This window comes from Lycium barbarum, chromosome 9 (genome assembly GCF_019175385.1).
Source record: "Lycium barbarum isolate Lr01 chromosome 9, ASM1917538v2, whole genome shotgun sequence".
In the NCBI taxonomy this organism is placed as follows: domain Eukaryota; kingdom Viridiplantae; phylum Streptophyta; class Magnoliopsida; order Solanales; family Solanaceae; genus Lycium; species Lycium barbarum.
In genome coordinates this window covers 124692756-124715498 of record NC_083345.1, presented here as the reverse complement: position 1 = coordinate 124715498, position 22743 = coordinate 124692756, and the positions used below count along the sequence as shown (strand labels likewise).

Here is a 22743-nt window from a genome sequence, read left to right as displayed (position 1 = left end):
TTAGTCCTCCTTATCCGTTTATATATAATAGAATTATATAGGCAGAATAGCTTGGGACCCCCCTGAACTTGTCGATTTTTATTCGATGTACACCTAAATTATGCGTCGGCTTAATTACCCCCTGAACTTGGTCATATGATAGTCTCGACCCCCCCCCCCCCCTCCCCCCAGATGCTGACAACCCATGGACGTGTGACACACACGCTGCCACATGAATTTTTTTGGTCCATGTGGCACTTTTTAAGGATAAAATATATATTTTTTACCTTTTTAAGTTCACCAATTATTTAGATCATCTTTTTCGGGCCAGATCTGTACAAAAAGAACTTGAAACAACAATATTTTGACCATACTTTTTTTTATTTGGCTAAAGATAATGATATTCTAATCAAGTTATTTTTATATATTTGGCCAGGAAAAGAAGAAATACACAGTTAAAGCAAATAATCATTGTATCTAAAAAGAAATAAATAAAATATCACCCAAATATTTTAAGAATTTGACCCGAAAAAATGATGCAGAGTTGAAATAAATAGTAATTGCATGAAAAGAAAAATACGCAATTTTTTTTGTAGAAAATTCACTGGCTAAACTTCATTACTTTTGCTAAACCTTCTTTTTATTTGGCTAAAATAAATAGAGTTTCAACTAAGCTATTTAGATTTGGACCCAAAAAAAGAAGAAAAAAATACATAGTTGAAATAAATAATCATTATATCTAAAAAGAAAAAAATACAATTGAGATAAAATATGCAATGAATATTAAGAAAAACTAAAAAGAAACACAATTGGAAAAAATAAATCATTATATTGATTATATAACGATTAATAGTTGGAAAATACTCCACTTGAAAGCTGATTTTTTTTATTTTTGACACTTCCACGAGCCTAAAAAAGAGTGTGTTCACGCTCTTTGCCACATCATTGTCTAGGGAGGTCGAGACTATCATATTACCAAGTTTAGGGGGATAATTAAGTCAACACATAGTGTAGGTGTGCACTAAATAAAAGATGACAAGTTCAGGGGGTCCCAAACTTGGGCACCTAACTTGGACTCAAGTTTGCGACCATGAGCGGCGAGGGTGGTAAGTAGATGAACAAGCCAAACGTCAATTTCTCCATTTTACACTTCTTGGCTTTCAAATGAGGAATGTCATTTTGCCTTCTTACTCTTTCAAATTGCAGGATATAAGGCGCTTGTCTTTCTTCTTCACCATCCAACATGGATGTATGTGGTTTAATTCCCATATCACCATATAAATCCAATGTTGAAAAATGCTAGGAGTGAGACTTCAACCTCCCAATTTGCAAATTTGTCCGAATTTTGACATTCTCATTTTCCCCCGAACAAAAGTCAATTTCAACCATATTTTCCATGACACGGTTGACTCTAATTCCTTTTCTTTTTCTTCGGCATCTCCAATTAGCATAAAATCGGTTGGAAGATGCTCAATTCTTGATTCCTCAATTCAAACTTACAAATTTGAACACGAATCATCCTAATATATATGAGAAAAACCGCGACTAAAATCATCCGAAAAGCGCCTAACAGGCATTCCAATCCTGTCTAATCTACCAGAACCTTGATAAGTGCCTTTGCTGATGAAGTTAGAACCCTTTTGCATGTTATTTCTTGAGTATCTCTTTGTTGAGTTTAACATATCATACTGAGGCCTTAGTTTTGGTGCACTCATTGATCTCGTTTTTGCCTTAGCTGCCTCTGTGTAAGACATGTAATTCGGATGATTATCAGAGCATCCACTAGTACTCTTAGTCGGCGTAAATGGTCTTGTCCTTGAACGAGCACATCTAGATGATGCTGTATTATCGGTAGAGGAGTAACATGTTTCATCATAGCTAAAACTTAATTGGTCCGAAATCAAGCTAAGTTCAGAGGAATGAAATAAATTCTTTTGTTTGGCATTGGCATATGGTTTTATGGTGTATATGTCAAAAATCTTGTCATCATCAATTGACCCATTTCTTGCAAAATATTCTTGTCTTTTGCCCATATGGTTTGAAGAATTCCTCTGCATAAGTACACATTTTATGTTAGGCATAAGTTTATGCAAATAGATAATGCAGAAAAGGTACAAATCTACTCTCTACTATATAAAGGGCAACCCAGTGCACAAAGCATCGATCTCATGTTAGATAGTGAGGTCAGGGGAAAGGCCGCACCCCAAGGGGTGTGACGTAAACAATCTACCCTGATGCAAGCATATAGATATCTTAATTGTATCCTCTGTTATACTTTAGGGTCATTCATACTCTTGTTATCAGTAAATCTTCTCGTATTTCCCCTTGACTCTAATGGACCTCTAGCACGGATTGAGTGGATTTCACGCGTCAAAATACTTCCAGAAAAAAAGTCCAAATTTACCCTCTGCTTTTCACTATCATCCAAAATTACATCTGTTATACATAGGGTGGAGCTCCGTTAAGTTTAAGGGCAAACATGTTACGAGACAATTTGCTAACGACAAGGGTATGAATGACCCTAAAGTGTAACAAAGGGAAAAATTAATTTCATTTAATAAAAAAGGATATTTTTGATTGTTTTCCCTAGATTATGTGTTTCCTGAAGGATAAAATATCTAGCAAATTAAATACCTTGAGCATAAACATTTGATCATTCTTCATGCTCCTTGCACGAATAATATGCTCGAATTTCTCAGGAGTTGCAGGACCCTATATATCAAGATTCAAAATGAACATGTTTAAATAACATGATCAGCCAAACACCATCATATGAAATGAAACGAAATGGTTAAGCATATTCATTCAGGAGCGATTTTTTAGAAAATAGGAAGATGTTACGTTACTTACATGATGAAGAAATTGAGCAGACTTCGCGCTCAAAGAAGGGGATTCAAAAACCTGAAATCGTCCAGCTCGAGCTCTTGATTGAGCTCTTATCAACGTCTGCATACGTCTTAGCATATCCGCAGTTTGCTTCCTTACAATATGACCTCTTACTAGTGCTTGAAGCTTCACAAGTCCCTTCAATGCACGTAAAGCTCTCCTTGACTACAAATTAACACACGAAATGGAAAATTAGTAAACTAGTAGTTCGATCGAGTGTCACTAATTTTGGCAAATAAATGGTACATTGGTGGAGAGACGAATACAGAAACTAGAGTCGGTGAATTCTCACAGTTTGACCAATGCTTTGTATTAACAACTTGAGACTTGAGACATACCTAAAGGAAATAAGTTTAAAGGCGGATGTATTAAGCTCTCGCGACGCGCAAAATTCGAAAAAATATTGAACCACATTGAGTTTGTTATACACAACTTATTTTGCATTTTTATAAAAAATTATTTTTAAGGTTCTAAATAAGGTTCAAAACATAACCCAAAATTGAAAGCGTAAACGAATTTTACACGATTTGTGTAATTTAATATGTTATAAAAAATTATTTGTTTTAATTTTCATTTTGTTAATTTCACTTATTATGATTCTTAATTACCTTTTAAGGTAATCTAATAGTGAAAAAGATCTTCATAGTGTGAATGTATAGACAAACTTCATCGAATTTTTAAGTACACTTAGGTTCATTCCCTATATTTAATGAAACTCGAAAACTCTGCCCCCGACCACAACATTCTGGTCCACACAGGTCCAAAATAGTCTACTATCCTCTTTCATGTATACATTTGACTATGTGGTAGCCATCCACCCACCACCTGCCGACCACAACAACAACCATGCACTCCCAAACAAAATTTGTTAAATCTGCAATATTAATTTGCACGTAGCTCGACTATTTCGTCTGACACATTTTACCTTCCATCAGTATATGTAATAACAGATAATTCAGCTCACCAAAACTTAAGTAGAAGGAATGAAAGCATTTATTTCGTCTAATTTTCATTCTATTTTATTGACCATTAAGATACCCTGGTCGCATTAACATGTGTGTGTGTGTTAAATTTACTATTTTGAAATATTACTTCATTCGTTTCACTTTTGTTTGAAGTACTAGTACTATTTTTGTATTAGTTCGTTTAAACAAGAATGAAGCATTTTTATTACTATATTTCTGGAGAAGCCTTTATAGTTATACAAATATTATGACATATTTTAAGATTACAAGTTTCAAAAAGTCTTATAATCACACAAATATTATAATTATTTAAGATCACAAATATTAAAAGAAAGTATATTACTTCTTAAACTCCGTTCTCAGTTAGATTAAGAGTAAAAAAAAGTAATTAACCTATTTAATTAATTGTCCATTTCATGACCGACTAATAAACTGTCCGACATCTTTGTTCCATTTTTAACAAAACCTTCGATCACCGTCTTGCCGTCCTTTACAGATTACAAGTAAACTCTTCCTAACAACAAGAATTATTCGTATAATTGAAAATGATTTTTTTAAAAAGGTATAAATACTTTCTCTCTTCCATTTTATGACTTATGTGGCACGTTATTCGTCTCATTTCGAAAAAAATCTATCTTTATAATTAAAAATAATTTAATTTTAAATTTCTCATTTTTATTCTTAATAACTTATCTACTAGTCGTGACACTGGAGTGGACCACGTTCACTCTAACGTTGTTTTTTTTTTTTTACCATGAACTGAGGAGGACACATCGTATTTTTTTTTCTTTTCTAGAAATGACTTATTTTCTAGAAAACTCATACCAACCACACTCTAAAAGTCTCCAAATTTCAAATTTCAATATATTTCGTGCCAACAAATACCTTCACATAAAATGAAACGAAGAAAAAGAGGGTATATAACTAACCAAATAAGCTCGGAAATGTGACTGTATCACTATGGCAGCCCACTCTTCACCGTTCCACGTCCTCACGACAGCTGTATGGACACTACTTGTCGTCGTGATGATGGAGTGGACCGCACGATTAGTGGGGTCCACTCCAGCATCATTTTTACGGTGATCGTTGTAGTGCAATTTGTCATGGTAGTTATCGTGGTGGTGGTGTTGAAAATCTTTATCTTTGTAGGATTTAACATCACTCCATTTCTTCTTAGTGGAAGAAGAAGAAGAAAAAGAGTCATTTTTCTTGAAGCCAAGGAGTGCTTTGAACCATTTTGATGCTTTGCCCATATTGTTGTGTGGTTAGAAAAAAGAGCATTTGGTTTGTAAGAAGTTGAGTAGAGAAAGTGGTTGAAAAGAGAAGTGAGTGAGAAAAGAGGAAGGAAGATTTGTATGAGTGTTGGAGAAGTCAAATAAAATGTGCTATCTTGTAGGACATTTGGGAGAATATATTAGTATTGACGTCGTCTTCTTTGGATCACCAATTCCTTTATTTTGCCCATTCTTATTTTATTTTTCTTTTGGTTTCCCACACGTATTGAAGAAAAAATTGCATGGTTTGCACTTCAAATGGGTTGGTCTTTAATTTTTTCCCTTCAAACGGGCCGGTCTTTAATTTTTGTCTTTCAAAATCGAATCGGGACATAAGTTCTTTAAAGGTGCGAGATGTCACTTGTGAAAATATAAATTTATACTCCGCGAAAAAAATTGTTTGTTATGAGGGGAAAAAGTGCAAATGACCCACACATGTTTGGTATCGTATTGAGGCTCGACTAATTCGAATCCGGGCAGAAAAGTCTCACACTGGGGTAAAAAGGGCTCGCTAACAAAGGCGACTACATATCTAGAGTTCGAATTCGAGACTTCTGATTAAGGATGAAAGAATACTTATATCACTCCACTAACAACCTTGTTGGGTTCCCATTAAGAAGGTTTAACCTTACACTTGCTATTGGATATAATTTTGAGAGTGTTTTTTTTAGCCAGTTGTAATATGTTAGTTGTTTTACTTTTCGGGTTATAAATCTCACTTTTTATATGGATGGTTACCTATTCATAGGGGATCTAGAATTTTTTCTTTTTGATGGGAACCCGTAGCCGCTACCATTCGGGTGCACACCGGGTAAATCCAGCTCCCGTGCAATACCTCACAAACTATACAGGAGAGGTAACTCACACTAGGCAAGCCCAGTGCAACGAGCTCGACCCAGAAGGCAAATCCCCTGTTATCGTAGGCAGGGGTTTTCGAACCTGAGACCTCCATTATGAAAGCCTCATGCTCAATCAACTGAGCCACCCTTGCGGGTTAGGGGATCTAGAATTTTAAGTTGATGATTTCGATCTTTTAAAAGTATAGGTAAGTGCACAAATAGCCATTTTAGGACCATTATTTAAGAAATCGAAGCTTATAAAGTTTTTAAAATTTAGCCGCTTCAGAATCAAAGTTAATATGTCGGGTCAATCTAAACATAATTATCCTATATTCATACTGTCTAATTAAGAACCCTATCATCTGTTTAGTTGACTCAAAGCTATTCAACAGGCTTTGACATAGTTTAGCTTCTACTTAGAGGTGTGAATTCGACCTGTATTTAGATTCTGCTAGTCCAAACTTCATGCTTGAAGTTTGATTCTAGACGGCTAAACATTAAAAATCTTGAATGGGTCCTAAAAGCGGCTATTTGTGCACTTTAGCCTAAAACTCAACTTCATTATAAGAAGAAGCATTCCAGTTTGTGGGCTTCACTAAATTATATTTTTACCTTTAAGATTATGACATCTTAAGATACTGCTAAACATATGAATCTTACAAAATCTATAAAAGATAAATTATAAATCGGACTGTCAAATACAGTTTAGATGATTCACATAAGAAAATAGGATAATACAGGTCTAAATGCCCCTCTTGATTTCCTAAAGAAATGAAAGAAAAAAAAATACTCATACCCATGGCTTTTAATTAATAGTAGCAATAACTTTTTTATATTTTCCTCCTCCTCTATGGCTCATAAAAATATAATACTTGCCAAGACAAAGTAGCATGTTGAAATTTTGAATTCACAAAATCTGTTTAGATTACAAAGTTTTGTCTGTAATGGAGTAACATATTGAAATTTGGAGATTCCACTAGTGAGTCATCAACGTTTTTTGTAAATTTGATGTAAACACTTTTGTTGGTATTTATTTCTCACTTCTCATTTCTATATTTTGTGTATCTTTTAGCCTTATATGAACAAATGAATATAAAAAGCAAAGCCACTTTCTTTGTCTACTACTACATTGTACTTTTGCTGTCTTAATTTGTTTTCATTATTTCCGTCCAAAAAAATAACATTTTTTTATTTAAATTAATTTTAAAATTTTCATTTTATCCTTAATGAAAAGCTTTTATAGTCACATAAATATTATGAAATATTTGATATCACAAATTTCAAAAGTCGTATCACCACACAAATACTATTACATGTTTAAAACGTACTTAAAAATTCTAATTTTTTATTTCTTACATTTCATGTTGAATCAAACTATACTAATCAATGTTAAAACTTGAAATTATAATGTCTCACGTTCTGTACTACATTGCAATATCTATACATATGTACAAAACCACCAAGAGTTATAGTGAGATGAACGAATTCAGCCTAGTTGGACTATTAAATTTCGAACAACGAAACTTGAACGAAGAAATATCATTCATTCATTCATTTCAGGCAGAAATATATATACACAGAGACTATAAATAATTAGGACTAACATAAGAAAAACGACAAAAAACGTTTACATCAAAATGGACAAAAAGACTGGAATATAATCTTTAAGAAAGTAGCAGTATGTTATTCCTACAACTGACACGATATGTCGTGAACTAATTGGTGACTACATTTACTTGGCACGTGAAAGTTGTTTTAATACCATAATAATTAGGAAAATAAATTCGATAAAAAATTGCACAATCTTTTACTACGTTTTCTTGCTATTTGTAGAATTTATATCTCAATCTGTGGTATGATTTCATGCTAGATTTAACATATAAGCTTTTATATCATGTACACTATATTATATTTTTGCAATGGATCAAATATCTGGTAATTAAATAATAAGGTTGCCTATATCGCATTCCTTTGGAATGCCATCATTTTCCTTTCCTGAATTCTACATGAACATGAAGTGTTTCATACATCGAAGCGTATTTTCTTATACAGTCAAACCTCTCTATAATGGCAGCGATTGTCCGAAAAATTTCATGACTGCTATAGTGAAGTGTGTTGTTATGTATGTAACTGGCATTTGATGTTTGAATCTTATTTAGCTGTTATAAATAAAACTACACACAAAAAAATTATTTTATGTACTTTTTATGTTAGAAACGAAAACAAAATGCTTGTTACTCTTAAAATCTCAATTGATTTTCATATTTCTTTAATTAAAAATTGAACTGACTAATAAATTCATAACTAGGTGTACCGTACCGACAAAGAATTAGAATCTAAAAAATATATGCATTTAAAATTAATTAAAAATTTAAATATTTCAAGTTTGACTTAAAAATTTTACAATCGTAGGTTTTTTCGTAAATTCCAGTATCTTAGTGGTAATATAACGCTGGAATTGATGAGGATTTTTGTCCGAACTTTCAGCAAAAAGGAATTAAATAGCTTTCTCTTGACGATTACCATAAATATTTTAATACATAACATAATTCTTACAAAAAATTATCAAAAAATATTTGAGTAAGGCTTTCATAGAGAGATAATTTTACAAAGAGTATACCACTATAATGACTGCTACTGCTGTTATAGGTAGAATGTTGTTATAGAGAAGTAAAATATAACATAAAAAATTGATTCCAGATAAAATCAAGTCGTTATAATGAAATGTTGCTATGAATGATAATTATAGAGAGATTTCACTGTACGAAGAATAGAAAAAAACTTAATTGAACAAGGAGCAAAATATCACTGAAATTTAAACTAATAGCAGCATTATTATTCAATTCAAATACCTGCACCGACACTGACATCTCAAAGGGAGAAAATTGTCTTATTAATCTGTTTCAATTCTTCTTAATTTCCAAACTAATTAAGGGCCCACTGAAGATTGATGGAGTCATGGAGAGTCGTAAATCATTGCGTAGATTTGTGCCATTCATTCTTTTCTGATATATTTAAAGAGTTTAAGTTACATATCCGTCAATATAAAGTATTTTTTTCACTAAGGTTACTAGAAGAACATTTACAAGTCACCCTTTTAAATGAATTTGCAGTCTTAAAATAAAACCAAATTACTTAATAGATAAAATTGATCTGATTGTACTCCCTCCATCTCATATTACTTATCACTTTTTCTTTTACACGTCTCTTAAAAAATCATAAATAAAAGATGTATTTTATTACCTTATTCCTATCTCTCGCCAATAAATATATTTTAATCAATATTGACCGTCTTCAAGAATATTTAATACTAAGGATAAGATGAGAAAGATTTAATTAATTTTATCTTGATTTTATAAATGAACAAGTAATTTGGGACATATAATTTTAGTAATGTGGCCAAGTAATATGAGACGGAGGGAGCATAAAAGTTTCTTATTACTGGGTATATATAACTTAAATGCATGCTCCCTCCGTTCACTTTTACTTATCCACTATACTAAAAATAAATTTTCACTTTTACTTATCCACTTTAACATATCTCCAATGAAATTATACACCAATTAATATGAATATTATAATAAAATATATACTTTATTTATTAAATTGTAAAAGCGTTAAAAGTGAACAAATAAAAGTAAACGGACGAAATATTTAAAATGGCGGTGCATAGCCAGTCAACAATAATGAACTTAAGACAGTCAACAATTGCTGTGCTTCCTTTTCCAATAACAGATCTTCTGCATGCATTTCACAATCAAGAATATTTTTGCTGACCTGATTAATGATCAAGAATACAAGTAGCACAAGGTGCACATTTTGTGTTGGATTTAACCATTAAGTATTGAAAATCTATTGACCCGACCAATCAAGATTGAGAATAATCTTCCCGACAATACACGTGTCTAATGTTTGTTGGTATATTACCTAAAACCTTATAGATAAAGAAAACTAGATTGTCGTGTAACATTTACAATTTTTAGATTGTATCCTTACGTTGTACTATAAAAAATTTAATTTACTCAAAAAGAATCTTTAGACCTTGATCTAAAAATCCATAAATTACAAGAAAAATATATAAAGGGTCATTTATTAAACAGGTAACTCCCAGGTTCTACTCTCCCAGCCGAAATATTCTCAGTTCACATGGCCGAAGAAATGGTCAAGTCTACTCCCATAGAACTTGCCTACATGTAGTGGCAAAGCTAAAATTTTCACTAAGAAAAATCAAAATAAAACTAAGTAAACACATGAAGAAATCAAAGTGGATTCAACATATGGTATACATACATAAAAAAAACAAAGGTTTACCTATCTACAGAGTGTAATTGCCTACTCCCTATATTCTAAAAGACTAGGGATTCCAACATATATGCTTCTAACAACACCCCTACACTATCCGGGTAAATGGAAAACATTAGCCTAAACCTTAGAACAAGAAAACAATGTCAGAGAGAAAGAAAGAAAGCTGTAGACTGTCGTGCCTTATGTATTTTCTCATTCACATTCACTAGGGATTCCTATGAATTATTATCTGGAGTAGTAACCCGATTCCTGTCGATTTGTGTTTGATATTATGTCCCTGTGTTCTTCCTAGCTGCCGTCAATCCTGTAAACGGGAGAATTATGTCTGTCGTCCTTTGGATTATGTCTTCGAACGATGGACGGAGTGCTGGATTGCTGTTTGTATTTATCGAAGAAAACGAGGTTTAGTTCGAGTTCATGTTTGCATACTTTGATGATAACATCAAACGGAAACAAAAATGAGAGAACGAGTACCTTTGCCAACAATCATTGATAATTGCAGAAACTCGAGTATCAAGATTCTCAGGAATTTCCAATCTACGATCCATAAATCCAACAACTCCTACAACCTTTAAAGGGAAATATCCATTGGTTCCAATTGTAATTACTAAGACGAAAACCTGGCCAGAGAGTTAAGAACTAAGAAGAGATTCACCTGGACAGAATTAAGGTTGCTCCATGGAATAGATTCAGTCATTAACTCCCATAGGATCACTCCGAAACTAAAGACATCAGATCTGTGCGACAGTGGAAGAACTCCGTTAGAAAGCTATCCCAATTCCATTCCAGGAAAAGAAAGCTCAGGGTGTGTTTGGTATGAAGGAAAATGTCCACGGAAAATGTTTTCTTGCAAACTGAAAATTAAGTGGTTTTCTTACATCTTTTCTTGTGTTTGGTACGTAAGCAGAAAATATTATCCCAAAAGCATTTGTATCTAATGTAGGCAAACACTATAAGAGTTGGGGATAGGGGTGTGGGGGTGGTGGGGATGGGGGCTATGAGGGTAGGGTGGGGTGGGGTGGAGCTTGGTGGAGGTGAGGATGAGACAATCAATATGTCATGTCATTTGTGGAACTTGTTTTCCCTACTATTAAGAAGTCATTTTCCTCATTTTTAAGGAACTTGTTTTCCTACGGAAATGTTTTCCGAAAATTTTGACCAACCAAACATGGGAAAATTGAAAAGTATTTTCCTCCATACCAAACACACCCTCAATGTTGACCAATTTCCGGCAAGCTATTAGTTGTAATTGATAGTAGAATGTACAGCAATATAAATATATCCACACACAAAAAGAGAAAAGAATTCTTGCATAGTAAACAACATTTGGCACCAGGAAACAAACACTGCTACTCTTTAGGGATAAAATGGTTCCCGCAGTTCTATCATTGTCTTCCTATTATTGAACTTGTTCCTTGGGGAAAAAAGGCACAAAGGAGCAAGGGCTCAAGCAAATGAGTCTCAACCATCCACCTAGTCACCTACCCAAATTAACGGACACAGAAATATTTAATGCAAGGTTTTGGGAACTTACTTTTCTGTTGAAGGTTCATTTCGAAGTACTTCAGGAGCCATCCACTGGGGCTGCAGTGATCAAGAAAAAGAAAACAGACAGGTAAAGGCATAAGTAGGAGTGGCAAATGGTCGGGGCTGATCGGACATGGGCGGGTCGAAAACGGGTTAAACAAAAATGGATAAAATATCCTACCCGTCCATATTTAACATGGATAAAAAATGGGTTAACTGACGGATGATATGGATATCCATATTATCCATGATTTTAGGAATAGTAAGGTGAGAACATAAGCTAAAAGCCAAAATAAGCTTAGACACTCAAAAAGCAAAAACTCATGAAAGATAAGAAGCAGACAAATAGGTATTGATAATATGGTTAGCCACATTATCCATCTAGATATCCATTTTCAGTGGATAATATGGATATTATATGGATAATATCCATATTTGATGCTGTCTACATCACACCCCCTTGTAGTACGGCCCTTCCCTAGACCCTGCTTTCGCGGGATGCTTTGTGCACCAGGCTGCCCTTTTTTTTTTTTTTTTTTTTTTTTTTAATATTCATATTTTTAAGAAGTCAGCTATATATGATGCGACCAGAGAAAAGGGAAAAAACGAAGTTAAGATGCTTACTGTCCCTCGCCCAGATTTTGTTGTTAAAAAAGTTGCATCCCTAAATCTTGATAGACCAAAATCTCCAACCTGAAGAGAAAAAATGTCATACTTATATTAACTAAAAGGGCTTTCACTCAGAAAAATTTGAAGCATCCATTTAGCAATCAGTACCTTGACGGTCCAACTTTTATCAACAAGCAAGTTTGAAGATTTCAGGTCTCTATGTACAATAGGTGGGTTTCGGCGATGCAAATAATTCATACCTCTTGCCTGAAGTCAATTAAACGAGTGTGAGAAACACCACGACTTTTTTACTAGGTCAAGTTTCACACTGAAAACATATTAGAGAAGAAAATTGATGAGTCCAAGTAGAAACCACACCACATCGAGGGCCATCCTAAGACGCCGTCTGAAGTCTAATGGCTGACTATTTCCATGTAGTGTTTTGAAAAGACTTCCCCTGAAGGACATGATGAGAATGTTGTCAAATTATTATTTAAAAATCAAACTGGACGGAGTGGCCAATCATCTGCCGTTTGTCAGTCCAGTTTTATGAGAAAATGGTCTCTTATCTTTGGTAGTAGGTTCAAAATAGTCCCTGAAGTATCACATGAGCAGTTTTGATCCCTAAGTTTGTCAACAGTGAGCACTTTTGGTCCTTTAAGTTTTCCAAAGGTGTCCACTTTTGGTCACCATCAGATATTTACCAAACTCTGATTCTTCAATTTTGATCAGGACTGTGGAAAAAAAATTAACCAGGAAGACCGGAAATTTCTGTGAAAATTACAGAAACGCAACATAAAAGACTACACCAGACTAAAAAAGACAGACGAGAAAATTCCAGAAATTGCACCTCAAAAAGTTGCACCAGATTCTTGAAATAGACCAAAAATAACATAAACTGCAAAAACTATACGTTCCAAATGTGAGTTCCCGTCAAATATTTTTTATTTTCCAGTTTCGATTAAATTAACAATCAAAGTTTGATAAATATCTGACGCATACCAAAAGTGCTCACTTTTGACAAACTTAAAGGACCAAAATAGCTCAGGTGATACTTAAGGGACTATTTTGAACCTACCACCAAAGATAAGGGACCATTTTTGTCATTTAAACTTTTCCATGGCATTCTCCCCCGGGGGAGTAGCTCAGTTCAATACCTGGGTAAAAACTCTGTTACGATGGCAGGTTTTTCTTGAGAAAATACGGCCCCCATGAATAGCAACACGTTAGGATGTCTGAGTCTTTTCATTATTTCAACCTGAAAAGCATGGTTGAAAGTACATTAAGAAAATTTTGTTCTATCAAGGCAGTATGGCAGTATCCATTTTGCTGCTGGTATCACATACCTCCTTTTTATAATCGAGCAATGTTTCCTCGCTGCATTGATTCGCAAAGTAAACCTTAACAGCAACATCCTAAAGAAAACTTTGAGAGAATTAAGAATTTATATACTATTTAGTAACCTTCAGAACATAAACAAAAACTTGGGAACTAGAGGAGTACCGATCCATTCCAGATTCCATGATACACAACACCATATGAACCTAAAGGAAAGATATTGAGGTCAGTGAGAATTTCAAAAACTTAAATGTTTTTGTACTTGATAAAAGGCTTGGCATTACATAATGATACATGCAAAGACTAAACTAGGCACCATGCTTCTTCCAAAGCATACTGCTTTCTGGATGTAGAAGATGATATCTATACATATGGATCTTATATATATAGAAGAATGAAGTACCACATGGGTGGATATATATACATGAATTGTACCAAATTCAGGTAACAATTTCTGCCCTTAAATGTTTTTGTACTTGATAAATGATAAAAGGCTCGGCATTATATAATGATTTATGCAACGAGTAAACTAGGCCCTATTTTACCAGTTTCAGGTAACAATTTCTGCCCTTCTAGCAGATTTGGGCGGATCAAAAATGGGCTAAGTTAATAAACGGGTGGGTCACAGTTACTTAGGCTGAATTGAGTTGGGCTTAAATTGGCTAAGAAGTGACCAACTCGACCAATTCTTACTAAGGTTTAATTTCTTTGTTTGTTCTTTTATAATTTTTGAAGTACATAATAAACTATTTTTTCTTCATTGTGGCTATATATAACATATCAAACAAAAAAACGTCTTTTTGAAAATATTTTGACAAGATTTCTCATGGGTCAATTTGGGCAACATTTCAGCCCAATTTTAAGATGGACTGAACGGGTTGGGCGGCGGACATGTTCTCATAGGCTAATTTTCCACCCCTAGTACGAACGATCAACGAAGGAACTACTCCTTGAATAAAATTTTGTCCAATGGTACATTAGCTCAAAAGAACAAAGATCCATATGTAAATAATGGCGAGATCACTCTACTTTACCTCGTCCAATTTCCTCCTTTAGGCTAATATCTTCCCATAAAATTTCACAATCTACTATCAGGCTCGACTCATTCTCAATTTTATTTGATGAATTTCCATGGCTGTCGGTGCTCCCCACTGACTGTGGTGATTGGTGGTACTCCAAAAGCTGCTGCAGTGAATTTTCCGCCCCTGACGATTTTGAATTCTCAAACTGTCTCTTAAGCTCTTCATTATTCATAAATGTTCCTGGAATCTCTTCATGAACTTCAACTGCCTCGAAAAATTCATTGGCGTTGGCAAAGGCGGATCCAGGATTTGAAGTATATGGGTTCCTATAACAATCTCAAATTAATCTATAATGATAACTGGGTGCACAATCAAATATTTATAAATTTTTTATGGAATTTTTAGTACATAGATAGAGTATGAGCAAAAGCAACTGGTTTCCGGGAACCCGTACCTAAAGTTTTGGATCCGCCCCCGTCCATCAGGACCCTCTACAACACCATGACCAGTTGTAGGGGCACACATTATTCCTGGATCACAACAAGTGCCTTTCTGGTTTCTCTGAAGGCGAGGTTGTGCATCAACAAAGTGACAACATTTTTCCGTAGAATCGGGTGCTGTTGGGGAATGTGGTTCAGCTACATTCTCATGAACAGGAGTATCGTCACCCCCATTATGCTGACCCTTCTCTTTACCAAGGTGCCCAAATCCTGCAATATTCAGCTTTGACATAACCTTTGCTGCCTACAATTGTTGCAAACTAGTCATTAGAAAAAACATCCAGCTTTAAACATATAGCATATAATTATCAAAAACTCTTATTTGGACCTAAATTCTTCTCTTTAACTTCTAATTTCTCCCCAGTTTTGCTTAGTTCAAGTGAACCCCAAGGCCCCAACAGCATTCAGTTTTCCAAGAGAAAGCTACGGGCTCGGCAGAACCCAGTAATTTTAGTCAATATCCTGTATTTTTGTTACGAAATTCACTTAATATGTATAAATAATTTATCAAGAACCTAGTAAGCTACATTTTTTTAGAATTCTGAACCCATCTCTACGCTGAACACCTCTTATCCTCCCCCCTCTCCACCTCTGTTTCAATTTGTTTGTCTTACTTTCCTTTATAGTTTTAGTCTATTTCAGAAAAAAATGTCTGTCTCTAAATTTAGTAACTCTTTACACCCAACATCCTACAGCCATATTTAAGACCACAAGATTCAAAGGGCATTTTGGTACATTACACACATCTTTAGTTTAAGACTACAAGATTCAAAAGTCTTCTTTTATTTTCTTAAACTGTGTGCTGAGTCAAACTAAGACAAACAGATTTGAACAGAGGAAGGTGTTTGGTTTCAGTATCACTCCTTGTCACAGAAGGTTTACGATCGGTTCTAGAACTTCATCTAGATCCTTCCATGACTACTCTAATAAACCTTATCAGATAATTATTGGCACAAATAAGCGGTATACAAGACCATGAAGGCAATTGCCAGCTAATCTTTTCAAAGAAATTAATAAAGCCAAGAAGGAAGAGAGCGACATCAAATAGAACAATACTCCAGACATATAAAGAATCAGGAAATTACAATTTTGGAAGGCTGAGCGATGTCAAATGTAGATTCATCCTTCTCAGAGCTCTCTGCATTAGCTCTATTCTTCCCACCGAGCAAACTGAAACTCAGCCGCGTCGCCTGAAATGATAATATTACCTCATAAAATGTCCTTTCAATCAATGAGAAGCAAGCAAACCAACTACCTCACACTTACAGGTAGGGGTGTCAAATGGGCGAGTTAGGCTGGATTTTTGAGCGGGTCAATGAGTCGCCTAAAGTTACATGAGCTGAAATCGGTTGGACTAAAATGGGCTCAAAAGCAAGTCATAATCCAACCAGCCCAATTCTTACTAAATTTTAATTTCTTTATTTGTTCTTTTATAAAATTTTAAATACCTAACAAAAAGTTATTTTTTCTCTTTATTATGGCTATGTATAACATATCAAATAAAAGAAAAAGTCTTTTTGAAAATATTTTGACAAGGTATCTATGGGTCAATTTGGGCTACATATCAGCCCGGTTATTGCATGGGCTGAAATAGGTTGGCTAAAATGGGCTGAGCTAATAAATGAGCGGGTTAATGACCAGCCCAAACTTGATCGGGATGGGCGGGCCATTTTTTCATGAGCTAATTTTGTCACCTCTACTTACAGGTGCTCTGGGTGGCTTCAGTGATTTCCCTTCTTTGGTGTCTAACTCAGACTCATCCCTGTGCCCCACATCTGCAGAGGTATCACATGCATCTTCTCCACGCTTCAGTGAGAAAACTTTCGAGGCCTGAAAAAATCAGGAAAAAACTAGGGATAATTATTCAGAAAGTTAGACTAAATTCACTACTAATCAAACAAGAACTAGCGACGAACAAATTTTGTAGCTAAACAGCAAAATCCGTCACTAATCCTATTTAGAAACGGATTAGCGACGAAGTTCGTAGCTAATTCTAGTTTTTTCGTAGTGATTGTTCATGAAGCACAACGATAACACGATAATAAGCACCAGATTCGAAACAGATGATGCGATTTGTGGTCGTTGATTCCACTGAATCCTTTTGAAATTTATTCCTCGTGCACCAGGTTGATGATCATTATCCTCCTCATGAGTACTACTTGTGTCCTTTGAGTTTACATTAATGAATGAAGCTGCGTCGTTTGAAACAGTGATAATACCAAAAAGCTCACCATCCTCATACAACGGGCTTTTCGTCATCATTGCCATAAATATCTGACCTGACCTCTTCTTACAAGGAAACAGACCCGACCATGATTGTCCACAGCTCAATCTTTCCCTGGCAATCCTAGCCAGTTGATGATAGTCTTCACAGATAAGAAATTCAGTGGTAATCTGTCCAAGTACTTCATGCTCTTTATAACCATAAAGTCTTTCAGCAGATCGGTTCCTGCAAGAGAAAAACTTCCTCGTGTCATATGCAATTCACAACAGACAAGAGCACCTAGAGTTCTTTTTTTTTTTTTTTTAATAATCGTGGTGTCCGGTCCAGCTTGCGCGCACCTCGACTAATTTCACGGGATACCTGCTACCTCCCACCAGCAACAGGTACCACGTAACTCTGTCCACCATGGCTGGGACAGATGGGAAGAAAGCACCCAGTGTTTTTTGTCTCTGCTGGGAACTGAACCTAAGACCTCATAGTTCTCAACTCACTTCATTGACCACTAAACCACACCCTTGGGTGCGCACATCATGAGTAGTTATTAGTATTGAAAAAATATTGGGAATTGAACTTGAGACCTAATAGTTCTCAACCCAAGAGATGCGGCCACTTGTTTGCGGATATGATAAGTGTCAAGACAAGGTTGTGGCCTAGTGGTCAATGAAATGGTAGAAGAACCATGAGGTCTTAGGTGACAAAAACACTAGGTGATTTCTTCCTATCTGTCTAAGCCTTGATAGACAGAGTTACCTGGTACATGTTGCTGATGGGAGAAAGTAGGTATCCCATGAAATTAATCGAGGTGCATGCAAGCTGACCTGGACATCACGATATAAAAAAAGGACTAAAAGACGGCACTAGCAGAGATCTGTTTAATTTAATTCCTAATAATGTTTGGCAGGAGTCACTAAATCAATCAACTATGCCTCAGCCTCAAACCAGTAGGGGGTTGATGAAATGGACCCTCTAAATATATTTCGATATCAAGCCCATTCCATTCCAATATCATTTTAAATCTGTCTTTTAAAGCAAATTAGTTTTCTCAAAGTCCCACACTTACCTCTTCTCGGACCTTATGTAACAACATCCTAACTTAACTCAAACTAGTCTTTAGCTGAAGTAGTAAATGCGAAAGAGTAAAAGTACAATCAATAGTGGTGCCTAATTGATTTACTACTTACTAACATAACTTTGAATAGGAAAATTTGATCAACGACACAACGTTAACTGATGAAGTTAGTCTTAGCAGCTATAAAGGTTATCGCAAGAATATGATTCTTCCAGTGTTCAAAACTGGAAAAATGCAATCTCCAGACAAATCCCACTAAGCATCAGCCATCTTATAAGCAATGAATCGCATGATCACTAACTCCAAACGACTAATTCAGCTTTTCAAACATAATTAGAGCTAGGCAGTCACATTCAAAGCCTTGTTTTTTCAAGAAAAATAAATCAAATCCTATACAAATCTTAAACTTTAGTGCTAAAAATTGAACTCATAAGTTTAAATCCTAGATATGCCTCTTCTTGTAGTTAGCTATACAAATCCTCTAAATCCATTCCTTCACACATAACCAATTGATGGCATTTAAACAGAAAAAGAAGCAATTTTTCAAAGTAAATCTAGCTCAAGTCAACTTCAATTTACCAAGTCATAAAAACTCAAAATATCAACAAAGACCAACTCAAATCAAACATCACTCAGTAATTTCACTTCCAAATTCAAAGTTTAAAAAAATAAAAAAATAAAATTTTTTTTTACTTACCAGTAGATAATTTCCCCTGTAACAGCTTTACTAACATGAAGTGCATGACCCATACAATTCAACACATTCTTGTACGGACTACCAGTATTAAAAAAACCAGGAATACAAAATCCCATTTCATTTGAATCCATTAATTTCTCTCTTGTAATAGCAAGTTGAACTGTTCTAAAAGTTCCTTATGACTCGATTCAAGTGAAGAGAAACGCTTAACCAAAGTATTTGACTTGTCGGCGGCTCCACCGTGCTTGGCGGCCGGAGGCAGTGGTGAGAAATGAGCATTTGGGTTGTCATTATTTGGATATTGCTTCAATTCTTGATTTAAAAATTGAGGTTTTTAATTGTTTCTTGTGGTCAAGTGGGTGTCTGACACGTGTAGTTTGTCAGCCAAGTGAAGCTGTTAGATATTGTCAACTGGGGTGGTGGGGTTTAAACATTTTTAATGATGAGAATTGACTCTTTCCTATCACAAATTATTTGTCGTGTTTTCTGATGATTGTTGTATCAAATTGTTTGTTGTTTTAGAAATTTAAGATAAAATTAATTATTTTTTACATTTTACTTTAGTAGTTAGTGTTTAAGTGAGTAGAATCATTTGACCAAGACTCGGTATAAACCCGGGTTTGATTACTCGTCGCCGGCTCCACTATGCATGGCGGCTGGAGGCGGTGATAGTGTTGGTGGTGGTGGTGGTGGGTGGGGAGAAATGAGCATGTGAGTTGCCATTAACTTTTTTTGTTTTTGTTTTGTATTTGGATATTGTTCAATTCTTCATTTAAAATTTGAGGTTTTTAATTGTTTTTTTGTGGTCAAATGGATGTCTGCCACGTGTTCTTGATTTTAAAATAGGGGCACTTTTATTGTTTTTTTGGGGGCAAGTGGGTATCTGCCACGTGTCATTGGCGGGCCAAGTGAAGCTATCAGGCATCAGCCTTCGTCAACTGGTGTGGTGAGTTTTTAATGATAATTGTTCTCTCCATCTCAAATTATGTGACGTGTTTTTTAAAAATAGCAGTTTCAAGCAATGATAAATTTAGAATTTTCATTGAGAGGGTTCGAAAAAAGAAAAATATAGTGATTAGAATTTGAATTTGAAATTTTGAACACCCTAAACTATTAAATCAACCTCTTTTTTTGTTTTCAGGGTATTCAAAATCTATATATGTACATAAAAAGTGAAAAAAGACTTTATATATACAGTGTAATATTTTACCAAGGGTGTTCGGGTGAACACCCTCGGGGGCCCTAGATCCTCCCCTGATCTCAAATTATTTGTTGTTTTGAAAGTGTAAGATAACATTAATTATCATTTTTCATTTTATCCTTAGAAGTTGTTGTTAATGTTATAACTGTTCAAGAACAATGAAGGGTAAACAGTAAAAAACAAACTTCCTAATTAATGTTTTTCAACGAGCATGTAAAAGAGGATAATTTGAGATAGAAGCGTATATAAGTCAAGAAAAGGGTAGAATTGGTAAAATAAATATAAGCTCTTTGATTCATCAAAAAATAAATTTTTGACTAGTCGATATAATTGAACACATTCCTGTACCTACTACCAGAAAAGAGAGCTCCAGGAACACAAAAACCCATTTCACTCGAATCCATTAATTTTTCATTTGAATCCATATTCACAGTCTATTAACTTTTTTTTTTTATTTGGATATTGTTCAATTCTTGATTAAATTGAGGTTTTATATTGGTTTTTTGTGGTCAAGTGGGTGTCTGCCAGTGTTCTTGATTTTAAAATTGTTGTTTCAAATTATTTGCCTTTTAAGAATTTTAAAATAACTTTTGTCCATTTTACCCTTAACAATTATGTCCATTTTACCCTTAGTTGTTATTGAAGAATACAAACAACTCAATTATTGGATGATGTTATAATTGTTCAAGTATCAGTGAAGATAAAATAGTTTGACCAAGACTCAATATAAACACGGGTTTGACTCGTTACCGGCTCCACCACGCATGGCGGTTGGAGGCGGTGGGGGCAGTTGTAGTGGTGGTGGTGGTGGTGAAGGAGAGAAATGAGCATGTGGATTCTGATGGAGGTGGCCATTTACTGGTAAAATTTTCAGTTTTTGAATATTGTTCAATTCTTGACTTTAAAATTGGAGTTTTTTAAATTGGTTTTTTGTGGGGCAAGTGGGTGTTTGCCACTAGAGGCGAATTTAAGATTTTAAGAAGATGGGGTCCCCGCCAGCTTACCCACCCACCGTAAACGATTACTAAGGACCCTCACTAAGGAACAAGGAAGCTTGACTGAGAAAAGAAGTCAAGGAACGAAGCGAGGGGGTTCGATTTATACGCGATGTGGCGAAAAAGACTGATTCAACGAGATATGCCAATACTATTATGAAAAATGAGAAAAGAAGCTGTGAGGGAGGGCTCCCTTGGTGGAATAGAACGAGGAGTCCGATGCCCAACTAATTTGAAAATTCTCTGCAAGTAAATTGTTAGTGTAACTTCAAAGCTATTGTAAAATTAAAGAAGCAAAAATAAAGAAGAGTGCGGAGTGCAGAAACTAAAAGGCACAAAGTATATTTATACTGGTTCGTGTACCAATATGGTATCTACATCCAATTTCCCTTGGATCACAAGGGTGTCCTTAGAGCTTATAGCAAATATGAGGTTATCTGAAATTGACTACCACTGAATATGGTATAGAAGATAAAAAATTTGATTATCTAGGTGAATATCATAGATTGATTGGTAGACTACTCTGTCTTAGAACTACTAGATATGACATTATGTGTGAGATATATGATATATCAAACAATCTCTGGGACTTCGTATTTTGCTGTCATCTCACAATTCTACTTCTGTAGCAATATTTTATGATGATGATGGGCACCATGCCCAACACTAAAAAGTATGTGACTAGTTATTTTGGTTAAGCTGAGATTTTTTTTTTCCTCGAAAATTCAAGAAGCGAACTACCATTTTCAAAAGTTCAGGCGAGGCTGAAAATATAGGGCCTAGCCTCCACTATTGTTGAAGTCATTTGATCATTGGCCTACTTAGAGAATTGGGTTTACAACTGATTTTTTCAATTCTTCTTTAGTGTGTTAGTAAGTCTTTAATGCATATTGCAGAAATTTCAATATTCCATGAATATACTAAACACAAGAACATTGATTGGCATTTTATCCAAAAGAAGATTGAGCAGGGTCTTGTCAATGCACTATGCCTAGCCTCTTCTGACCAACAAGTTGATTTGCTTACTAAGGAACTTGGTAGGGCACAATGATCATCAATTGTTTCCATGTTAGGTATGAAAAATTGTACATATCGCCTAACTTGAGGGAAGGGAGTAAATAATGCACATACGTTTTGCTTTATTCTGATCGTTTATTAAGTTGCAAGAACTCTATGGCTGAATTTTCAGTAGTAAAGGGTACCGCATGTGTGTCTCAAATACTCACAGTAAGGAAAAATTTCTCTCACTTCTCGGTGAACCTTTGAATCGTAGTAGTTCTGAGACATCCCAATTCTTCCTGTTGCAAATTGCA

At 34.9% G+C, this 22743-nt stretch overlaps 2 protein-coding genes across 3 annotated transcripts in view; both read right to left on the bottom strand.

The window, feature by feature from the left end:
- Positions 1 to 279: 279 nt before the first annotated feature.
- LOC132608762 (protein IQ-DOMAIN 22-like) lies at positions 280 to 5190 on the bottom strand. The gene is made up of 4 exons (XM_060322497.1): positions 4760 to 5190; positions 2830 to 3030; positions 2614 to 2691; positions 280 to 2030 (listed from the first exon to the last, which is right to left on the bottom strand). Exons 1-4 carry the CDS (start codon positions 5081 to 5083, stop codon positions 1500 to 1502), a joined length of 1134 nt encoding a protein of 377 aa, XP_060178480.1. The 5' UTR covers positions 5084 to 5190; the 3' UTR covers positions 280 to 1499.
- A 5004-nt stretch (positions 5191 to 10194) lies between these two features.
- Positions 10195 to 22743, bottom strand: part of LOC132609881 (uncharacterized) — a 56800-nt gene continuing 44251 nt past the window's right edge. The window contains exons 1-16 of one of the 2 annotated variants that reach the window (XM_060324072.1): positions 19235 to 19595; positions 17294 to 17693; positions 16949 to 17074; positions 16330 to 16434; positions 15199 to 15488; positions 14757 to 15070; positions 13888 to 13928; positions 13731 to 13799; positions 13542 to 13642; positions 12763 to 12841; positions 12553 to 12651; positions 12400 to 12468; positions 11783 to 11832; positions 10904 to 10985; positions 10723 to 10817; positions 10195 to 10623 (exon numbers count right to left, since the gene is read on the bottom strand). In XM_060324072.1, coding sequence (XP_060180055.1) covers positions 10518 to 10623; positions 10723 to 10817; positions 10904 to 10985; positions 11783 to 11832; positions 12400 to 12468; positions 12553 to 12651; positions 12763 to 12841; positions 13542 to 13642; positions 13731 to 13799; positions 13888 to 13928; positions 14757 to 15070; positions 15199 to 15488; positions 16330 to 16434; positions 16949 to 17074; positions 17294 to 17693; positions 19235 to 19365 — 2157 coding nt within the window. In that variant the 5' untranslated portion in view covers positions 19366 to 19595 and the 3' untranslated portion in view covers positions 10195 to 10517. Of the gene's footprint in view, positions 10624 to 10722; positions 10818 to 10903; positions 10986 to 11782; positions 11833 to 12399; positions 12469 to 12552; positions 12652 to 12762; positions 12842 to 13541; positions 13643 to 13730; positions 13800 to 13887; positions 13929 to 14756; positions 15071 to 15198; positions 15489 to 16329; positions 16435 to 16948; positions 17075 to 17293; positions 17694 to 19234; positions 19596 to 22743 lie in introns of those variants that run through there. The other variant, XM_060324073.1, reaches the window with a different exon arrangement.